Raw genomic sequence first — 23,520 nt, forward strand, 5'->3', positions numbered from 1 at the left:
CCTTGTGTAAAAATGCAGGGTGCATCCTTTTCACTTGTTCTTTTAGGATTTTTTAAAAAATAATTACTAGTAGCTCCATTTATAGTATGTAGAAGCAGAGATGAAAGACGTTTTTAGCAATCTTTATCTTTTATTAGCAAATGAACTGAAGTGCTGACTAGCAGAGTTAAAAATAGTGCTTAAAATGTTATTCTAGTCCAATAATATTAAATCTGGCCCTTCACCAACTTCAATATCAGTGCTGTGTGGTAAGAATTTCATTTGAATGGGTGATATGGAAGTTCAGATGGATCATCTAAACAGTTGTAAACAGTGTAAACATTTTAGGTAGAGGAGATAAGAAGAATTTAAAGGTAGTGTCCTGCAACCACAGAAGGAATAATACATTTCACTTTCGTTTCTTATATCAGTGTCTGAACATATTATAATTAGGGCTTTGCATTGTGCAGAATGATTACGAGGTTTAGAGACCAAAAGAGCCATGGTCATGTAGAATTACTTACTAGAAAGTTTGTTATAATCAAAACCTTAACATGATCTAAACTAGAGGCTGTCAAATGATGGCTTACAGGTCAAATCCTGCCCACCACTTGTTTTTACTGCAGTTTTGTTGGAACACAACCATGGTCACTTATTTAGGTTTTGTCTGTGTCTTTCTACAGTGACAGAGCTGAATAGTTGAGATCATTTGACACACAAAGACTAAAATATTTACTCTCTGGCTCTGTATAATAAAATTTGCCATTTCTTAACAGTGGGACATATAAAATAGATTGTTTGTAGAAAACTCTTTATTGAAATGGTATTTTCACTGTAATGAAATTTTTTCCATAGTAATAATGAATTACTCTTAAATTTGAAATTTCTTTTATCCTTGAATACATCTAAAATTATGCAGTCTCTTCATTCTTTTGATGTAAAAATTTTATAAATACTCTTTAGAAAAATGGATTTTTTTTCTTTAAAAGATTCTGAAGTTATTTTTGAGTGTGGAAATGAGGCACAATGGGCAAATGAAATTTTTTTTCCCTCATAAAACTGTTACTATGGAAATAAATGTAGAATTACAACAATAAATTTTCTCCCTCTGAAATCAAGTAAAATATTGTGAAATTTTGCACATAATTTGAAAACAGCTTTAAGAAAGATGTATGGAAATAAATTATAGGATATATAAAACACTTATTCTTAAAAATATGTCATATACTAATATTTTAAAATAAATATACCTATGGAGATAACAAATTGTCATATTTTTGTTGGAATACTTTAGAAGATTGAGGCTTTGACCAAATGAATTTACATGGAATATCACCAGTTCACGAAGTCAATTTGGGGTGTGCCCACAGTGAATTTTGTTTTGGACTTCTTTTTTTTTTGTCACATTGAGTGAAATGACATCTTTGTTGATTCGTTTTCTTCCATGACATGATTCTATATAATTTTGGATTGTGGTTACCTTTAGAGATGACCTGTACCCATATGGAATAAGTGTGCTTCCCACAAAATGGCCCCCTCCATGGTGAGGGATTAGAAGAGAGGGTGACACTGGAAAGCCATTTTGCTTGGGTTGGCACTGATTTTAGAAATTCAAACAATTTGTGCTGAAGAGCAAAGTTTTTGGAGAACATTTGGGATGTTAACTAGTCTCCCACTCCAAACTGGATGGATGACTTGATAAAGTCATTTTACCCCTTCATTTGTTCGTTTTTTCATTTATTTATTTTTTGAGACGGAGTCTTGTTAGAGTGCAGTAGCATGATCTCGGCTCACTGCTACCTCTGCCTCCCAGGTTCAAGCAATTCTCCTGTCTCAGCCTCCTAAGTAGCTGAGACTACAGGCACACACCACCACATCCAGCTAATTTTTGTATGTTTAGTAGAGATGGGGTTTCACCATGTTGGCCAGGCTGGTCTCAAACTCCTGACCTCAGGTGATCTACCCACCTCAGCCTCCCAAAGTGCTGGATTGATTACAGGCACGAGCCAGCATGCCTGTCCAATTTTACCCCTTTGTGTTTGAGTTTCTCATCTGTAAAATGAGAAAATGATGCCTAAGTCATGAGATTATCATAAGTGAAAAATATAGTATATTGGTATGTGGTTGAGTGCCTGGCACATAGAGCACATAGAGTAAATTTAAGGTAGCTGTTAGTCTTTGTTTCCACTTATGCTACTTAAATTTAAATTTGCTTGAATTGCTTGCTGCTTGACAAAATGCTTGCTTTCTTAGTGATTTTCAGGTATTTAGGTATTAATCATTTGAACTTTAAAATAACAAATTGGGGTGATATCTGTCATACTCTGCCCTAATACCCTCTTAATTCTCTCTTTCTTCCATCCATTGGTTCTCTGGCTTGACTTATATCTGGTTGATGAAAATTTCTTCTCAAGCCCTAATAAACTTGCATGGCCACCTGAAAAGGATTATGACAAGAAAAGCACTCACCCTACTTACAGAATTATTATAATTATAATTCTTAGAGAATTATTATAATTAGATATATTATAATTAGATATACTTAGAGAAGTATTGTAATTATGAAATGGTAACTGCCTGTTCTGGATATGTATCAGAGCCACACTCAATTTAAAATCAAGCACAGGCACAGAGGGCCACTGGTACTCACGTGGGCTAAAGCAATTCTGCTGCTTTGTCTTTTTTCCTTCTTTCTTTGACTCTTCAAAAAGCCTGACCAGCTTTGGGTTATTTCTTTCTCTCTGTAGGAAAAAAAAAATGTACATGTTAGTTCCTATAGTAAGAGAAGATGCAAAGATGGAGCAAAGGAGTGAGAGTGTGTGTGAGTGCGTGTGTATGTGGAGAGTACAGTCTTTTATAAGCCACAGACTGTTAGGCTGATATATAACTATTTTGTACTTTTGTTTATAGGAAATAGAATCTTTACATAATCTCAAACCGTTTAGAAAAACCTACTAATACATTGCCATAGTGATTTAAATGTTTAAGGTTTGAGTATTTGGAACAGTAGACTAGCTGAATATGCAAGAAAGTGTGAGGAAACTGTTTAGAAAGACATCCTTCTGCACTCGAGTGCTCACTTTTTTCCTTCTAGAGTTGCTTTGTTATTACAGATTGACAACTTTGCAATTAAAGTGATTAATGATGTACCCTAGTGTTTATGGGTCCCAAGGTCAGTGGATCCAAAGATGGCCATGGTGTGGGAAACTTAGATAAGAGCTCATCTCCAAACACCCTCCTTTTTTTCTGTATGATTGTTTATGAGTTAAGTATATTAGATGTTTGAGGGAGTCACCAAGACATAATGAGTAATGTGCATAATCTTTATCATTCTAGTTCTGTTGTCTAGTTCCTCATTCTTAAACGCTAATGTGAACATTCAGAACCTTATTAACTAAAAAACGTTATTTTATAAAGCAGTTTTAGGAAACTACATTAATTAGTTAAAAACATAACTTTAGTATAACACTGCATTGGGTATTCAAAAGATGCAGTTTAGCTTGATTCATTTGCATCTAATTTTTGATAAGACTGCAGTTTATTTATGGCATAATTTTTCCTATGTGTTATTCTAACCGGTACATCACAATTTTAGTTTGTAATATAGTCAGTTATCACTTAAAACTCCCTTCAACTGTTCAGGTAGAGGTTCTGAAACTGGTTATAATGTATCAGGGATTTTTATTTTGGATACTACTTTTACAGAAGTCAATCAACTTCAAATAGATTGTTCTAGCCACATTGATGGCTTTGTTCTTTGAATTTCATGAACTGAGGATAATACTGGGCTGAGGCGCTGGTATCTCACCATCATGGCTTACTCCTGAACAGTGGCTTCACACCAGGAGAGTGAACAATAAGCAAATTGTTGAGCCCATAGCACAAAGCCATTGACAAGATCTCTCTCTGCTGGTTTGAAGCTCACACTACACAAAAGTGACTTGTGATGATCACTGTAGTTCAAAGGGGGTCTGTCATCCCATTGTATATTTGCCAGGATTTGAAGAGAAAAAGGTAGGAAGAATTTTTTTCATAGTTATACCTCAATTTTTTAAACATCCTTTAACAATTTTTGTTATGTAATCTATGACATTGTTAAAGTAAAAGATGCTCAATATTTGTCAAAAGGAAAGGAAGACAATTACAACAATTCTAATTTTGAGAAATAAGTTTCCTTATTCACATATTAGGATTTTCTCCCCAAGGAATATTAGAAATAGATATATTTCACTTCGGTGAAGGAAATAGGATTTTCCTCCTTAAGCATTGATTAAATTATGCTCTTGGTCTTTTAAACATAAAGTTCAAGAAAGTACTAGTTTGATAAGAAAGATAATTCATATAAGAAAAGGGTTTGAGAATTTTAAAGATTATAACATTTCTTTCCCTTAATTTTAGCCACTTGTAGGAGACTTAATAAACATTTCAGACTTTACAAAGATTTACTCTTTCTTTAAATATTTTTTTAAAATAACATTTCCCAGAGGGTTTTTCTTCTCCTCCTAACTCTAGTCTTGAGAAATGTTTCCTAAATAATGAGTTCTCCTTCAAATGAGCGTGGGCAACAATCCACAGTATTTTCTTCTTTGAGCATTTAAAGACTTTGAGAAGACCTGTAGCTAAGATGCTTTGTAACTTTAACTCCATATTTTCCAGATATGTTTGATAACAGAATCTTTTACGTTTTTGGAAAGTACTTTTCCATGAAATATACTTTGAGAAATACTCTTTTGTATTATAAAAGTAGTACACATACATTGTTTTATACAAAATATGGAAAACACACACATGAAAGAGAAAAAAGTAGCTTTTCAGAGAGAACCTCTCCTAAATGTTCGTGTATTTCCATCCATTTTTTCCCATTTACCAATTATGTATATATGTCATTTTATATATTTTTTACTTGATATCATAAAGTAAGCATTTTATCATTCAAGGCAGAATTCTAAGAATTATTTTAATTATTGCATAGTGTTTCAGCGTATTATATTAAAATTAACATTTCCTCTTTGTTGTATATTTAATAGATGTTTCTAATTTTGCACTATTACACTGTGGCGAACGAATACCTTTATACGTTGTATTTTTCATATTTCAGATTATTTCCTTCTAATAGATTATTGTGTTATTGTGTCAAAGGACATGATCTTTCTTCAGGGCTTTTAACCAACAAATGCCGTTTTCCAAAAGACCTGTATTAATATATAGTTCTTCCCCAATACTGGAAGAAGAATACATTTAGAAGTATTCACAAGCATTATGTATTAACATTAACAAAATCTGTACACAGTTGTAAGGAAAAGGTGGTATATTTTTATATTTTGTTTCTTGAGAGTTAGTAACAATTGCTTTTTAAAACCAGTGTCTTTGTTATTCATCTGTTTTATAGATTTCATTTGTTAAGTATTCTAAATTATCTGAACCACAGTAGTTGTAGTCTCATAAGAATATGTAATTAAATATAAGATTTCTGTAGCTTACTGATCTTTTAAAGTGTAACTAATACATGTTACAAATTTTTTTTTTTTTTTTTAATGGAGCTTCACTCTTGCCATCCAGGCTGGAGTGCAGTGGCGCCATCTCGGCTCACTGCAACTTGCACCTCCCAGGTTCAAGCGATTTTCCTGCCTCAGCCTCCTGAGTAACTGGGATTACAAGCGCCTGTCCCCACGCCTGGCTAATTTTTGTATTTTTAGTAGAGATAGGGTTTTGCCGTGTTGGCCAGGCTTGTCTTGAACACTTGACCTCAGGTGATCCACCTGCCTCAGCCTCCCAAAGTGCTGGGATTACAGACGTGTGCCACCACACCTGGCCTACATTTTATATACATATATCGTGTGTTATAAATGTTTTTCCCAGTTTTTTAAATGTAATGTGGATAATTTGATTTCTTCTGTTTACTTCAGTAAGCAAATAGCACGCTAAGATGAAAACCATTTAAGCAGAAGTTTCAAAATTTATGTGGCCAAAATTGTGAGCTTCTATAAATATTCAAACAGAAGTCAGACAACCCCCTGATTAGCATGTAATAAAGTAACTCTAAGGAACCTTCTTTTTTAAGTTTCAAATGATTTTTGACTCATTTGGTGGTTAAATAATTAAACTAGAAGAACTAATTTTTATTGCATCTAATGTCAATTATTTTATCTGACATTTAATTATAAGCCAGTCCATTTTTTTTTTCTCTGCAAAAAGGTGTTTGGGATTTTAATGTGCAATGGACTCAACCCTGGGATTTTGAAGGCATGTTGCCCCTCTTTCCCTGCTTGTTTGTCTTAATTCATGTCATTGCACTTCTGAGACTTTATCAGAAGGCAAGCAGGATAAACATTCAAATTTTAGATTTAGATTTTTATATGTGAATTGAAAATTTCAAGTAGTATTTTTATAGAGCTTTCAGTTAGTAAAATATTTTGGGACTCATTTTATGATTTCTCAACAAAATAAAAGGTTAGACTCCAAAATTAATGAAAACTAATCATTCTAATGCTTTTGTTGTTGCTAACACTCTAAATTAGCCCGACACTTATAAAAAACTTAGGGGGTTTTTTAGAGACATAGAATATATGCATTTTTTCTAAGTTTAGTAGCCCAATGACTGTTAAACATCATGTCCTGTTTTTACAAATTGCTTTTATTTTACAAGAAGCACCCCTTGCATCTTGGGGTGCAGATGGAAAATGGATACCATCCTCCCTATTGGCAAACTTTCTGTTATGTCTTGGTGGTTTTAATGAGTAGATCCTTTGTGATTATATCTTACTATGAAATTTCACTGAAAGGAGGATTCCACTCTTCTTTGCTTGAACTTGTTTCCTTTGCTCATTATAATAACCCTACAAGCTAAAAGAGAAATTTTCTGTTAAATAGTACACATGGAAGGTTAGGCAACTTCACAGAGTGTAATCCGTATTGCAGTAACTGAATATTAACGTCCATTACTACCTCGCATTAGGTTAGCCAATTCTCAGTGCTTGCCATAGCTAACCAAATTAACTGTTTTTGGAAAATTCAGTTGCTAAAAATGTTGATCAGTGTTCATTATTAGATGATACTCATAGAGACCGAATATCCTGTGCTAGTATATTCTGTTTGTGATCTGTTGTCTTTAAAGTAAAACAAGCTCATGGTTTATAGCTTAAAATTAGCATCACTTAGTATTTACCTGCTATGCTTCCATTTCTTGAATTCTGTGCTTCATGTGTTATCCTCCAGCCGGTGTGGTATGAAAGGAATCAAATTGCTACTGGCATATTAAACGTAACATATACCTTAACACTAAGTAAATAGGCTTTAAAACGTTAGAGGCTTTCCCAGTCATTTAGTTCATGTCCTTGAATACAACCAGTATATTGTTATATTTAACAATTGTGGACCTCAGCTCCATCTTAAGCAATTTACCTACACTTCTTTTGAAGTTTCTTCTCTGAAAAATTAGGATAACTATAGCTTTTACTTGGGTATGGTTAAGATTATAAGAGATAATTTCTCCAAATTAATTATTGTTACTGTTAAGCCCTTGCTAACCAAAGGCACAATAATAACATATAATACAAAAGCATATATTTAAAATAAAAATTAATTTGAATTTGGAAATAGTCAAGTTATATACATGAATTTTTGTCTTTTTCTTCACTCTGTCTTTTCCATACTCATTACTGATGACCTATTACATTCCAGACACTATGCTGATACATATACAGATGGGACATGGTCATTGCCTTTACTGAAATTATAGCCTAGTAGAAGAACTTAGTTTACTTTTAGCAAAATAAATGTATTAACTTGCATAAACACTTAAGAATAGGAACACAGAATAAATATTCATTCATTGACTCAATTCAACCAGAATGTATTCAGCATCTTCACAGAAACCCAATATCCTGTGGATGTTGTTCATGGATGTTGGGAGAAAAGACAGATACTATTGGAGATAGGAGTCAGATTAGATGGTTGAGGAGCCACTCAAAGATCAGAAGGTCATGTTTATTATACTTTACCCTTTTAGATAGGGGATAGCCTTAACGATTAAACATGGGTGCACTCACAAACAGGATTGATGTTTGTCATTCCTCAGTTGAATTCGTAGAGAACCAGAGACTGATATTGAATAGCTAGTGTGTGAAATGTTGAATCTTGCAGCATTTGACTTACATGAACAAATTAGAAGATTGTGAATAGTAAAAACTATGAATTATGAAACTATAAATTCCAATGATTCAGTATATGAAGGCTTATAATAGTAAAAATTCCATTAAGAAGTCTGCAAGTTTATAAAAATTCATTATTTTTTTTTCTTTTTCTTTCTTTTTTCCCCAGAGCATCTGCTACACCCAAGCCTGAGCCGGTTCCCGTTCAAAAGGTATGTTTCTAAGCTAGCATCCAGGGTATCATTTGATTGTCCTTGCTGAGCTACTGTAATTCCCATTTCTGTCTCAGACCATACTGACATTCATTTAATTTATAGTCTCAGTGCAATTTTCCTTGTAGTTCTTTTCCTTCAGGGATGAGGAGGAAAATGGAGATCAGCACATACCATTTGTAATTATAGATGTTATAAAACATTATTTCCAAAGCCATATGTTACAATAACTTATGTCAGATTTCCTACATTTCTGTTCACTTTTGATGTGCCCATCTTTACCAATATCCATATATTTTCTAAAGAGAATAAATAAGTAGTTACTGAAAATTATTATCACAGTAAGTCTTTAATAATATTTTATTAATAAGCACTTAATTACATTTCAGAGTATTCTTAGGTTATTGGCAAGTGTCCATTTTCTTGCATATATGTCTTCAAAATAATTTCAAACTACTATTCATATATATCTGTTTTATGCTTTTGGGTACTTTCTCCCTAATTTTATTTGTGCCCATTTATTGAACTACTCATTATACAGATTGAGCATCCCTAATTAGAAAATCCAAAATGCTCCAAAATCCCAAACTTTCTGTGTACTGACATGCTCACATGACCATTGGAGCATTTCAGATTTTGGATTCTTGGATTAGGGATGCTCCTGCATTCTACAAAGATTCAAAAATCTGAGAATATCTGAAATCTGAATGCTTCTGGTCCCAAGCTGTCTAAACAAGGGATACTCAACCTGTATTGATTCGTGTGGGCACTAAGCTACTTATTTTTCTCAATTAGTTTTCTTCTTTCTGTAAGATGGATTGAGGCTGTGCACGGTGGCTCATGCCTGTAATCCCAGCACTTTGGGAGGCCGAGGCGGGAGGATCACGAGGTCAGGAGTTTGAGACCAGCCTGGCTAACACAGTGAAACCCCGTCTGTACTAAAAATATGAAAAAATTAGCCGGGCATGGTGGCGCACACCTGTAGTCCCAGTTAGTCAGGAGGCTGAGGTGGGAGAATTGCTTGAACCCGGGAGGTAGAAGTTACGGTGAGCTGAGATCTCACCACTGTACTCCAGCCTCAGTGACAGAGCAAGACTCCATCTCAAAAAAAAAAGGATGAATTGAGATTACCTTTTTTCTTAAAATTGAACAGTAGAACCACCATTCTATGATTTTTCAAAAATTTGATTGATTTTCTTTTGATATGGTAGGGTAGAGTAGGGATTTATTCTTGATCTGAAGTCTAATGCTCTACCTTGGAGTTATCCCCCCTCCTGGGATTTATTCTTGAATGTTGTGGAAGCTTAGTCTGATTTTAACTTTAAATGTGTTTTGGAATAAGGATTTGCAAATACAAATTCTGGTAATTTTAGGAAGAGTTGACCTTTCTTACTAGTTGTTTTTTCTTTGGCTGCTGACAATGAGGAAATATCAAAGATTTTTTTTTTCTTCATGTAACTATTAAATATTTATTTTGGAAAAGGAAAAGAATTTTATTCTGTCTCTGAATCATATCTTAAAACATTCAGAGAGACAAACGGAGGTGGATTACAGGAAAGAAATGATTTTGTTTTGTTTATTTGCTTGCTTTTTAAAGTTTTCTTTTTTCAAATTCTTTAAGATTATTAATTAGAGCTTGCACATTACTGAGTTAGGTGAAACTTTTTCCCTAGTTTTTTTTTTTTTAACTTAAAGAGTTATAAATGTGCTGATTCTCCTGCATGAAACAAATAATTCCACTCTGGAGAGAAATTAAACATGTTTGAAAAATGGAACTGTGGGCTTTGAAAGATGGAAAGATGGGCTTTGGATATTTTAAAATAAAAAAACACCTCAGTTAGCAATGTTTTTTTAATCGTAGGGTATTTAAAATTTTTTTCTTTGGAGTATGCCTAGGTTGAAACTGATGATGGGCTTTACGCTTTCTGATAGTTTTCCTGCTGTATTTCCGAAATATTTTGAAACTACTTTCATTTTTATTTTTAAAAATTATACTTAGTGTGTGCATCTGTGTTATGCATGTTGGGACTAGTTAGCATGCATGCTGTGCTTTATCAGCCCATTGTTTTTATTTGGAAATGTGATGTTTGAGCTGCTAACCTGATTGTGTTTGTCTTTTAAAAAATCAGCTCTGTGTTCTTTTTAGTGAAATATATTTTGCATGTGTTTGGTGTGGTTTTGTGTATGTTTATTTTTGTTTTACATAGGGAGAACCTAAAGAAGTAGTTAAACCTGTGCCCATTACATCTCCTGCTGTGTCCAAAGTCACTTCCACAAACAACATGGCCTACAATAAGGCACCACGGCCTTTTGGTTCTGGGTCTTCACCAAAAGTCACATCCATCCCATCACCATCGTCTGCCTTCACCCCAGCCCATGCGACCACTTCATCACATGCTTCCCCTTCACCCGTGGCTGCCATCACTCCTCCCCCGTTCGCTGCATCTGGACTGCATGCTAATGCCAATCTTAGTGCTGACCAGTCTCCATCTGCACTGAGCGCTGGTAAAACTGCAGTTAATGTCCCACGGCAGCCCACAGTCACCAGCGTGTGTTCCGAGACTTCTCAGGAGCTAGCAGAGGGACAGAGAAGAGGATCCCAGGGTGACAGTAAACAGCAAAATGGGTAGGTGGCTAAGGGTGCTTTCTGCTCTTACCAGAACTCTTCTTTCAGGTAATTTCCAGGAAATAATCTACATTCCCCTCCCCCAAAACCAGCTTTCTTTGAAGGAAGGGAGATGAAGTGTTATTTGCCTCATTAACATATGGCTTTTATATACATAGGGTACTTTCTGCAAAGCAATTATCACTTATTCGAAACCTACTTGTGCATTTTGACATGTTTTGAACCATGTAACATCTCTGTAACTCATTTTCTGCAAGTCCTGACACAGCATTGAGCAGCTGGCAGTTATAATGCAAGGCAAATCTTGAATCTTTTTTCCTCAATTTTTTCATCCTTTTAAACAGGCCATCAGAAGTTCAAACAGTGATTACAGTTGTTGTCACCTTATGCAGCTCATCCTAAGGAGAGGGTAAATCATGAATTTGTAAGTGTTTTTTTTTCTAGGAAGTAATCTTAGGAAAACCAGTCCACTTTTGACTCATGTCTATATATGAAGCATTAGCTTAGAGCAGAGAGCTAGCAACATTGTTTTCAGATAAGTTTAAGTTAGAATTTATTCTTTAAAAGCAGACAGTAATGAAACAGCAAGGCATGCTTAGAAAGCATTAGAAGCAAATTCTAAAATACTTTCATTGTAAAGATTTTTTAAAATGAGTAAATTTAAACCATTGGACACTAAATATATAATGTTAGCAGAACATTTTGAAAATCTGTTTCATATCATTTTTCCCTTTTGGGGGTATGTATTTATAAAAAAAATTGGTTGAAGTTATTAACTTATTTGAACTACACGTAGTAATAAGATCACACATCTCTCTTTCGGCAACCTTTAATTATTTGTTTGTTTATTTTTTTAACAGTTCCAGTTCAAATATAATGTTATCAGATAGGAATTTATGTTGAGGAGCAAGGATTTAAGTTGGCCATGAGAGGTCATGTACAGTATCTTTTTAAAAAATAATTCTTTTCTATAAAATAATCCTACTTGCAAAGAAAAAACTAAAGAAGGAAAGAGAGAATAATGATGGTCTTTCTATTCCTTTTGGAATTCAGGGGTGATACTTTAAGGCAGTCATTTATTTAAAATTATTTTGATCAGATTTATTGTGACAAAAATGTACCTTAAAAGGAAAACAAAGGAAAATAGTCTACAGGCCTGATGATTTTTACCAATGCCAGTTCCCAGGAAAATATAATTAAAATAATTGTGTGGATAGGTCCATTCTCTGAGATAATCCCTTCCAAATGTTAATTCCTGTAATGAAGAAGCTGTGCTTTCTGTAGCACTGCTGCCATGGCAACTTTGGGGCTTTGAAAGAAAAGGTGGCAAAACTCCAGGCTGCTGCTGAGAGAGGGAGAGCAGGAGCTCTGGAAGAACAGCTCCTGGGCTGTACATGTGGTCTCGAGCTTGTGGGTAGCTTTCTAAAGTCCTCTCTCTCTCTCTCTCTCTCTCTCTAATATATATATATATATAAATATAAATATATAAATAAATATATATATATATATTAGAGAGAGAGAGAGGAAAACTAGTATCCTTCAAAACAGAGTGTTATTTTTTCTTTCATGTGAGGAAGAGAAACAGTACGGAGTGTTCAGGAGTGTTTGGTTGTAATTTTTTTTTTTTAAAGTATGTTTAAGACAATAGATTTTTGAGTAATCAGAGTAGATATCCTGCAAAGAAAGATGCTGTCTGCTAAATGCAAACCACACAGAAGACTAAAACAGAAGTTTACTACGTTTATTAAATTCCAAGTTCAGTAGAAAAACATCCATTGAAGGAAGTGTCTTAACTAAAATCTTTTCTACTAGCACTTCTTGAAATCTCATAAAAACCTCTTCTTAATGGAAAGTTGTAGAGGTAAAAGCAAACTGAGGTTATGGAAAAGTACTGCATTTAAAACATCTGAAAATACCAAGCTTAAGTTTTGTGTTTTATAAGCATGGCTTTGGTGATAAAACTTGAAATGATTTAAAGCTTATTATTTTTAAACTGAAACTAGGCAGTATTATAGAGCCTTTATGATGGCTTCTTAATCAATTGATCATGTTTATTAAGCACATGCCTGCTGTCCAGCACTGTGCAAAATTCAGGAGAAAAGAGATTACTACATATTTTGCATCATTTTCAGGCAAGTTACTGCTTTGCATTTGCAAACTGGATATATTTAAAAATAGCTTGATTTTAAAATGTCTAGATGTTAGGACAATAAAAACTTGATTACTCTGAAACTAAAGTGTGTTGTCTGTGAAACTCTGAGACACATCGGTAGTGCCCTTTCTCTCACAATATTTAGATTGCAGAAATAAAAATAAATTACACACTTGACTAGTCAGTGATGTGTCATTTTGAAGAGCAGGTGTTTTGTGCTGTTAATGGATGCATTTTTTGCATAAGTTGTCAAACTTTTTCTGGAGTCAGTGTCAAAACTTGTTACTGTTATATTTCCCAGATTTTTATAATGTTGCAAAATACCTACAACAAAACTCTTTTAAAGTCGAGAGTTGTTACTTAATATTAGTTACTTTTTAATTTAAAAAATAATACATACCGATGACCAAAAATGGTAAGAGTTCAGAAGGATGTAAAGTTAAATGCTTAGGTTGTCTTTTTCCTCAAAGCACCAGGAGGACTATCAGTTTTTAGTTTTTAAGCTAGTTTGACAGCTATTCCACACAAATTTGTATAGCATTGATAAACATAAGACATAAACAGATGCGTATTAATGAAGCATCATCACAAAGAAATAATTAGCTGTTCATCCTAATAGCATGAAATCTGTACATAATGTTGATATTTTTAGAATATTTTAAATTAATAGTATGTAAGCATTCCTGTTCCTTCCTATGAGTAAGGATTAAGGCATGTTAAGAAACTTTAAACCTTTCTTCTGTATGTACAAATTATTGGTCATGACTGGCTGTTTTCTTTACTACTCTACTAAGAGCAAAGTGGGACTTTATATTTCAGACTGGAAGGATTGCTGTTTTGCATCAAGTAGTTTAAGTGATTTACGTTTTCCCTTCCCATATATCCTTGCATTATAATGTGCCACTGCTTTTAAGAGGTAAGTCTTTTAGTCTGTTATAATAATTTTAATTTTGTTGGACGGAAATTGCTTCTAACAGCTCCTGTGTGGTATTTTGAAGAACCTGGCCTTGGAAGATTAAAAAAATAATGATATAGTAGTAATATTTTAAAATACTTTTCTCTTTGCAGAAAACACAAGTGACAAAGTTAGTATCCACATTACTGGAGAGGAAATATGGTGATTTATATATGAGTAAACAGCATGAATGCCTGATTTTTGCAAAATTAAGTTAAATTTTGCAAAAGAGCCATAATTTAGAATAACCACATTTAGTATTTTCAGTAAGCTTGGTTTGTATTGCTATGTTGTGGTGAATTGCTTTATAGTAATAAATAGTAGTGTTTAAGTCATAAAATGTGTGTGGGTTTTGCTATGTATTGGCTTAAAAGAAACAGTGCTTGGGAGAATGTAATTTATATTAGTCGAGACTGGTAGAACACAAAGAAGAGAAAGCATAAACATTTATACAACTAGTGAATAACACGTAAAACTGAGTTGATGTCCAAATCAGTGTCAAAAGCCAATGGTAAGGTCTCTTAAGAACTTTTATGATTTTTCTAGAGAGTTTTAATTCAATGTTGCTGACAGGTTCAGACCTCTATATGTACAGTTGTGTGTCAGTGGATAGTAGAAAGTCCACACTCCTTTGAAATTTGTTAAGAGAGAGAAATACCAACTGATTAAATGTCACTATTGGTATAGATGTTGGGAATCACTGTGGTATAACTTTCAAACCTCACTTTTATGTTCCATTGGTATTGACACTACACTGGCTGATGATTACTAGCTTTAAAAATAGGTAAAAATCACATTAGATAAGAACCAAAAATAATTTTTATTAGTTAACTTATAGTTATTCTGAACGTGTACTAAATTTTTTCTTAGCATCATCCTATAAAGTAGAATTGGACGTACGAAGTATCTCTCTTGGGACACATCCAAGAGAATCAACTACTGAATTATCAGAGCAACTTCATTCCATTGTGGCTATGGTCTCACTAATTGAACAGTTTTACATTTTATATATATAGGAATATTGCATACCAGTGTAAACATCCCCAAACCCTGTTCTTTTTTTTGTCCATTTAAAGTTAAATTCTTCTGGATGGAGACTTAGGCTAGTTACTAGATTCCAGTGTAAAAATGTTTGACTTGTAAAGGGGGAGAATGGGATTTGGAAAAACAAGCATTTAAGTTAGATAGAAGTTTTTTAAATTCAAGATTAAGATTCATTAATCCGTTAGGTATTACTATTCATTGTTCTAGGTGTTTCTAAATGCATTATGTGATTTGGTTCTTCAAACTCTGATGCCAAGAGATTACATACCTTTCTCAAGTCACACATCTTATAAGTAATAGAGCTAAGATTTGAGCCTAGGTCTTTTGAAGCCAAATTTTGATGTGCATTTCCCTGTCACCTGCTTGTGACTGGGCTTATTTCTGTAACTTTGAATTAGTATTTATTCTTAATGATGATAGAATTGAATTGAAGCTATATGAGTCAGTTGATGTGCATATACTACAATTGGGTTAGATACTCCCCCCCCCTTTTTTTTGAGCAGTTGGGGAATCTTTTCCAACAGTAAACCTGTATTTGTGTAGTTTTCAAAGTGTCTTCAAATATGCTAAACATAAACCCTTAGAGGAAGTCTGAAACACAGAGAAATTGTCATTGATTTCACTGTTGAGGAAAATGAGGCTTCTGTAGATTGCAGTTTGCCCAGGGCATGGGGGAAAAGTGGGCAGCACAGCCAGAATGAGAAACCAGATCACCTAGCTATCATGTTAGCACATTTGCCACTGCTGTGTATTTTGGACTGTTCCATTTGGGCACTTTTTCTAAAATATGTAAAAATATTTGTTTGGCATACTCAAATTGTCACCTTTAGGTTGAAATCAGTCAATCCTCCACTTGCTGCCCCTCCACCACACCATTGAACATTTACCCCCACTTAATTTCACATTAATGTGAAACATTTTTCCTAAACTTTAAAATGTTTAAATATACATCTAAAACTCAACTCTGTGCAGGATGAGATGATTTTGCAAACCTATTTCCCTGCTACTTAAAATAACAAGGCAGAGGAGAGAATACTGTGCATTGTGGCTACAGAAAAGTAAATACAAGCAAACCATTGAGATCAACTTTATCCTGCATCTCACCCTCACTCAGTGTAATTCAGCCCTCTCTTGAGTTTATGAAACTGATTTTGATATGTGGAAATATAGCAACACTGACCAGCCTTAGCATTAAAACTGGTAGGCAGTTTTTCTTACTCTGTTTGTAATGAATTGTCACTTACTCTGACTAAACATCATTGCAGAATTGAAGAATGCTACAGTGTGTTATTTGGCAAACCATACAGTTTATACTTTAGCCTTTTCTATCCCTACTGTAATATGAATGTGTTGTTAATGATTTTGCACTGAAAAAATAGGCTATGTGAATGAATTATGTTTTGAGGTTCTCCTGCTTCAGGTGTTACTAACTTAGTTCCTTTACCATGTCTTATCAGACATGCCTTCTGGGCAATAATTGTGTCACTGATAATACAGAACTATGGAATTCCCACAAATCACTTCTAAAGTTACTGGAACTTGCTTGTGAATGAGAGTGGTATTAATGAGGGACAGGAGAGAGTAAGAAAATTGAGTGATAGCTCATTATTTGTGATCCATTGTGCTTCCTGCATTTTTCATTATAGTCACGACTAAGAAACAAGAAAAAATTCAAATGACATATTATTATTCTGTAACATATGATTCAAGATAATTCATGTGAGAAATTACACTTGCTATTAATATATACTTCTATTATGTGAGACTGAAAGATTTTTCTCTTATTCTTTTCTGATTTTAAAAGTGATTCTAAAATGATCTGTTTCTGTATTTTACATCTGATTGTTTTCTGTCCTTTGTTAAGAACATAAGAATTTGGATTCATGTTTAAATGATTTTTATAAAACCTTGTGCATTAAAAAAAATAATGAATCTTTCAGTCACTTGATACTTGAATTAGCATTAATACGTAAAATAGTTTTCAGTGTTTTGTGGGATAGGGGGACAAAAGTGTTGTCTTGATTATAACAGTGTAGTAGAATTTTTACTAACATTTGTTCATTTTTTGTCTATGTTTCCGTGATTATTTTGAAGAATGATGTTTGTGTAACATCTTCACTGAAAATCATTGTGTGTTATGAATTTCATTTTCTTTTCTTTTTCTTCTTTTTTCCCCTCTTTGTCTGTTGGTCATCTTCTGGGGAACATCAATGTCTTCTCTTCTCTATCACATCTTTTTTGTGTATATTATTCTTCCCTCAGTAACCCTGGCACTGTGTAAGTACTTAACCAATGATTCAGTTTGTAATTGTCTCTGTAACTTTCCTTCTTGCTTTCAATTTAATACTACCAGCAAATTTTGTTAGGATTTTCTCATAAGAATTTTCAAAAATGTTAAGGAATAAGAAGCATTTTTTTTTTATGCTAGAGAATTTTGTATGCATCAGTGGTATGTTTAGAACACCCACACTTCTGTAACGAAAAACTTAGTAAGTTAACCTTCATTGAGATAGATGAGTATTATGGACAGTGTATACCAGAGTTAGAACTGTAGTTTGGGCTTTCCTTTAGTTTATTATTATTATTATTATTATTTTAATCTTCGTATTTTGAAATAAATTACTTGCCCCTGAGAGTAAAGTTTACATTCTATACCAAATGTATTTTTTTAAATAAAATTATTGAAAATTTTCTTTCATCATAGTTATCACACTCTGGAGTTTCAGAACCAGAAAGCACTAAATGTTTAGAAACTTCATATCATTTGACATAAGACCTTAAGGTGTGGTAAACAACACAAAGAATCTAAGGGGTAGTGTACTTTTTACAAGTGTGTCATAGCTAAAAATGCTACTTAGGTAGTGTCGTTCTATTATTCGTGATATCTTAGCTTGACACCATTGTTTTGTTTTTAGAGATCAAACCTTTTATAGAGGATAAAATAGTCTTACACTTGAAATTAACATCATTCAAGAGCAAACTACACTCAATACTTGTGGAGAAATTTAAAACTATAATAAGTTTAATAGCTGAATATAAAATTTTTCAAGTACTTGCATTAGATAAAGAGTTATCTGTTTTATGTCTGCCAAAGGCAGTGTGTTTGTGAAGAAACCTATGCTTATTTCCTAATTTTAAAACATTTTGTTCATTTTTAAAAGAACTAGGTTTTGTTCAATATTAGTGGAAGGTCTTTTAGATATTTTATTTGTGGAATCATATGATATTACCATATTACCACAAGTTATAGTATTTTTTATGATTTTTTGCATAAATATTACTGATTTGTTATTTTGTATATGCAGATTATTCATAGTCTTAAACATGTATTGCAGTTGATTTTCTAGTAATCATAAAAAAATACATTATGATGATCATTACCTCATGTTATGTACTGCAGAAGGCACCTTACATACGTTATCTATCTTATTTGTTCTTAAATAACCCCTTAAGATGCAAGTCTTATTTTTCAAATGAGGAAATTGAGCTTAGAGAAATGACTTGCATAAAGCACACACTGAATCTGACTTTAAAGCCAGTATTACTAACTGTAATTCTATCCTGTTCTTCACTGGAGAAGAGCTTTTCCAGTGTGCTGAGACAGTTTTGGTTATGTAGCTATTAAAATGATAACAGTCATGTGGCCTGCGGATAGCACTATGGTTTTCTCACAGTGAGTTGAACCTAGCAGGTGTTGCCACTCACATCTGACCACATTTATAACACTTTCTGTACTGAGATCTTGTGCCAGTAGTCTGCTAGTCCAGAACATGTTCCTTTTTCTCTTTTGAAATTAAACTCATAGCCTCCAAAAATTTGCATTTGCCCTGTTTTGAGGGGGGGAGAAGTGGAGACTATTCATTATGCTCAGTATATCATACAATGTTAAAATACACATTGCAAATTCCTTTGTATTTATGCCCTTTTAAAATAAAAATGAATATTCATAGCAAACTCAAAGTTCATGAACTCTATAGTTTACACATCCTCAGAACAACACTACCTTGTATGTGATATTCAAGAGACTGACTTTCTAAAGAGTCTTAGAGCCAAGCTTTAAATTCTGATCTTTTAATACCTATTTCAGTAGTTGCTCATATGCTGTACTTCTTCTTCACTATGCTCATCCCACACAGCTGTCTTTAGGATAAGGAATACCTGTACATATGAATGAGAGAACTGTAGAAAGGAATAGTTTGGACTCTTTTCAAAATTGTATTTGGAATTGCTAGTTTAGCCTCTACTAAACCATACTTGGTTCCTGGGCCTAGTGAAGATTTGATCATTTAATTTCATGAAAGCCAGTACATTCTAGCAGCATATTGATATTAATGGTCGTTGTGAATAGAGTCCACATCTGTGTTTCATATGGCATACAATGAACAATACAAATAATTTCAGAAAGTTTGATTTTGACTACTATGGACTTTCATTTTCTGGTTGTTTTCTTTTTTTCTTACCATTTTCCTTTCCTTTTTCTTCATGTTGGAAATCTTTCTTCTGCTGCCTTCCTCTGTCAATTAAAAGGAAAATCCCACCTAAACGGTAATCTTTCTGTTGAATACATTCTAATAGCATTATTTTATATTAACATTGTAAGTGCAGTTTTTTACTTATAATTTAAAAGTTTTTTTTTGTTTTCTTTTGCTTTTTTTGTGAGACAGAATCTCGCTCTGTTGCCCAGGGTGAAGTGCAGGGGCACGATCTTGGCTCACTGCACCCTCCACCTCCCAGGTTCAAGCGATTCTCCTACCTCAACCTCCCCAGTAGCTGGGACTACAGGCACATGCCACCATGCCCAACTAATTTTTTGTACTTTTAGCAGAGATGGGGTTTCACTGTGTTAAGCCAGGATGGTCTCGATCTCCTGCCCTCATGATCCGCCCACCTTGGCCTCCCAAAGTGCTGGGATTATAGGCGTGAGCCACCACGCCCAGCCTATTTTAGATAGATCTTTTTAAAAAATTGAGACTGAATATACTTGCAAAGCAAACTGTTTATATAAAAGGAACATTGAAGATTAATCATATAAATTATAAATAATTTAGTAGAAGATAGTTTATCCTTTTAATATAATTTTACAATTAAAATTTTTTTTTTTTTCTCCTTAACCCTAGCCCACCAAGAAAACACATTGTGGAGCGCAATACAGAGTTTTATCATATACCCACTCACAGTGATGCCAGCAAGAAGAGACTGATTGAGGATACTGAAGACTGGCGTCCAAGGACTGGAACAACTCAGTCTCGCTCTTTCCGAATCCTTGCCCAGATCACTGGGACTGAACATTGTAAGTGAACTGCTGGGTGTCCTAATGGATGAGTGTTTTTTTGCCACAGAGACTAGCATTGAGACTGATTGGTAGTTGTCAGAAAACAACCCCGAGACAGTTTGCTTTTAAATTATGCTGTGCATAACATGGGTAATATGCGTAAGACCCCAGGCCGGGCGCAGTGGCTCATTCCTGTAATCTCAGCACTTTGGGAGGCCGAGGCAGGAAGATCATGAGGTCATGAGTTTGAGACCAGACTAGCCAACGTGATGAAACCCTGCCTCTACTAAAAATACAAAAATTAGCCAGGCATCATGTCAGACACCTGTAATCCCAGCTCCTTGGTAGCTACGGAGGGGCTCTGTCTCATAAATCAATCAATCAGTCAATCAATCAATCAATCAATCACCAGCCCATGAAAAGTATAGACGTAATAGTAGTTGTACTAACTATAGTTTATAGCCAACAATGGGCTACTGTGGAATTTGTTTTAGTGGCTCAGTGGAAGTTGAACATTTGATATTGATTGGTGCAGGTAATTGCTTAAGTGATTTTGAGGTTAAACAAAACAAACTAATATTTGGATATTGCTTATTATATTTCAGTGAAAGAATCTGAAGCTGATAATACAAAGAAGGCAAAGTAAGTTCTCTATCTTTTTGTCAATTGAATGTTTTCCTTTCATGAATGGTCTCAATTTGGTTTTTCAGATTGTCAAGTGTAATGGTATGGCATTTCGTCTTTGCAGCTAGAAGCTAAGCATTTAACTTTGGTGCCTTTTGTGTGACCTAAATGTACAACTTGCAGATTTTTAAAGTAGTGGATATTGTCTGGGTTTTAAGGCGTGTTTTCCTTAGTATTGAAATAAGAAGTGGGCAGAAGGGTGTATTTTGGGGTGCTTTGCTAACAATACATATGTCTGTGAATGTGCTTGTGTGTTGTCTTGCAGTCACTTTATTTTGAGCATAAAAATATATGTTTCCAAGAGGGATCTATGGATTAATTTCTGTATTTCTAAAAATGCTCTACCCTTAAAATCTTTGCCACTTAATAAAGCAGCAATGTGAAATTAAGCTTTTATAAGGCATGTTTTCTGCATGATGGAATTAGTTTAGAACCTTTTTCCTTCTATTTCTTATGACTCTTCTATCACTCTTTTTTTTTTTTTTTTTTTTTTTCCACAGGGAAAAGATACCCCTTCACGTCTTTAGTCCCAAATACACAAAATTACGTGACTGGCACCATGAAGTTTCAGCACGTGCTCTTAACGTACAGTGATTTATGAGCCTTGTCCCCCAAGCAGCCAGCACATACCTTTTCATTTACCTTTTTTCAACTTCATAGCAAAATCTGTATTAAATTTGCCTTATGAAAAAATAGAACTTTTTCTATACTTTTCTAACAATTTCCTATAGTTGTGAGAAAAGGAAGATGAACATGTTTTATGCTAGCTGGTAGCTCACAAATATAAAAAAAAAAAAAAGAAAGAAAGAGAGAAAATTAAGGGACTAGATCTGTTCAGTGGATTTGTATCTGTTTTTGTTGTTATTAGGGTAGTAACCTTGGAAAATGAATTATTTTCATAAGTTGAATTTGGTTGGTTGGTTGAAGCAGAGGATAATGAGCAAATAATGTCCTTGTCTAATTTGGAAAATACTTCCTTTATGTTATTAACATTTCCCAAGATTACTTTTTAAGTTTATTATTATGTAACATTCAAGGTTGATTGTAAATTATTCTAAATAAGTAAATATAAGGAGGCAAGAATAAACAGAGAAGACTTTATTAAAGAAGAGTGCATGCAGTGTAGATTTAGGTATCTTTTAAAGTAGGTACTATTCAGGATGGCTCTATGAAGAGGAGGAGGTCCAGATTTGGCTCCTGGAAAAGGAAAGAAGAGAATTTTACCCCATGTGCAATGGAGAAATACAGTATTCTTTGGTTTGGTTGGATTTTCAAATCCTATTTCCTATCAAAGTAAATATCTCTAAGCTAATGGATGTTTTTAGAGTATAGACAATTTCTAGGTATTAACTAATAAGATATAGAAAAGATAGCTTTGCTTTTTTGAATCAGAAGAACATAAATTATAATATGAATGATTATGAGACATCAGAGAAATATTTTACTTAGTGATATTAACTACTGTGCACTGCTGCTATTCCTAGGAAGCTGTGTTTTGGGCAATACATGGAAGCTAAATATATGACCAGAAACGCTTTCTGCCTTGTAATATAGTGTATTATATATTAGAGCTAAATTTAGTAATAAATGCATTTTGAAGTTTGGAAAAGTATTGTAATAAAGTTGCCTTTAACTTAGCTTTGTACTCGTTCTGTTTCCTTGAGGCTAGACACAGTGCCATCAGGACTTGTTACAGTATAACTGGGTAAAATAAACAGTTCTCTGACATTTCATTTGGAAAACACTTTTAACTTTGTGAGGTACTAAAATAGGGGTATAAAACATGGCAGGCCAGGTGCAGTGGCTCACACCTGTAATCCCAGCATTTTGGGAGGCTGAGGCGGGCAAATCACCTGAGGTCGGGAGTTCAAGACCAGACTGACCAACATAGAGAAACCCCATCTCTGCTAAAAATACAAGATTAGGCGGGTGCGGTGGCGCATGCCTGTAATCCCAGGTACTCAGGAGGCTGAGGCAGGAAAATCGCTTGAACCTGGGAGGTTCACTAGCAGAGGTTGCGGTGAGCCGAGATCGCACCATTGCATTCCAGTATGGGCAACAAGAGCGAAACTCCATCTCAAAATAAATGAATAAATAAATAAAACATGGTAAAGGATCATGTTTGATTTTTCCCCCTGAATTACTACAATATGTGGTATCCTATGTGAGTAACATAAAATCAGTTGACTGTTGTGCAACATAGAATTATTATTTGTGTGAAACTACTGCTGAAGGACCTTGCCTGCATTCAAGGGTCTATTTTTATTTTTCCAGGTATTCTTTCACTTTAGTGACATAATAGTCTAGTACAACTGCCTGATAACTTGGAGAAACTAACATTAATTTTAGATAGTGATTGATAAAATTTGGCCTGCCAAATGCATTTTAAAAATAATTCTAGGATTTATCTATGCTCGTTTCTAGTATACCTCATGATATATCTTTC

The 23,520-nt window shown here is 34.0% G+C and overlaps 1 protein-coding gene across 3 annotated transcripts in view; it reads left to right on the forward strand.

Moving 5' to 3' along the window:
* Positions 1-22,711, forward strand: part of LOC105505130 (PDZ and LIM domain protein 5) — a 128,495-nt gene extending 105,784 nt beyond the window's left edge. The window contains exons 4-10 of one of the 3 annotated variants that reach the window (XM_011932850.1): positions 8,299-8,341; positions 14,188-14,204; positions 17,381-17,395; positions 19,646-19,663; positions 20,236-20,408; positions 20,996-21,032; positions 21,575-22,711. In XM_011932850.1, coding sequence (XP_011788240.1) covers positions 8,299-8,341; positions 14,188-14,204; positions 17,381-17,395; positions 19,646-19,663; positions 20,236-20,408; positions 20,996-21,032; positions 21,575-21,668 — 397 coding nt within the window. In that variant the 3' untranslated portion in view covers positions 21,669-22,711. Of the gene's footprint in view, positions 1-8,298; positions 8,342-10,548; positions 10,968-14,187; positions 14,205-17,380; positions 17,396-19,645; positions 19,664-20,235; positions 20,409-20,995; positions 21,033-21,574 lie in introns of all 3 variants that reach the window. The other 2 variants (XM_011932843.1, XM_011932833.1) reach the window with 2 other exon arrangements.
* The last annotated feature ends 809 nt before the right edge of the window (positions 22,712-23,520 follow it).

This window comes from Colobus angolensis, unplaced genomic scaffold (genome assembly GCF_000951035.1).
Source record: "Colobus angolensis palliatus isolate OR3802 unplaced genomic scaffold, Cang.pa_1.0 Scaffold123, whole genome shotgun sequence".
Classification (NCBI taxonomy): Eukaryota; Metazoa; Chordata; class Mammalia; order Primates; family Cercopithecidae; genus Colobus; species Colobus angolensis.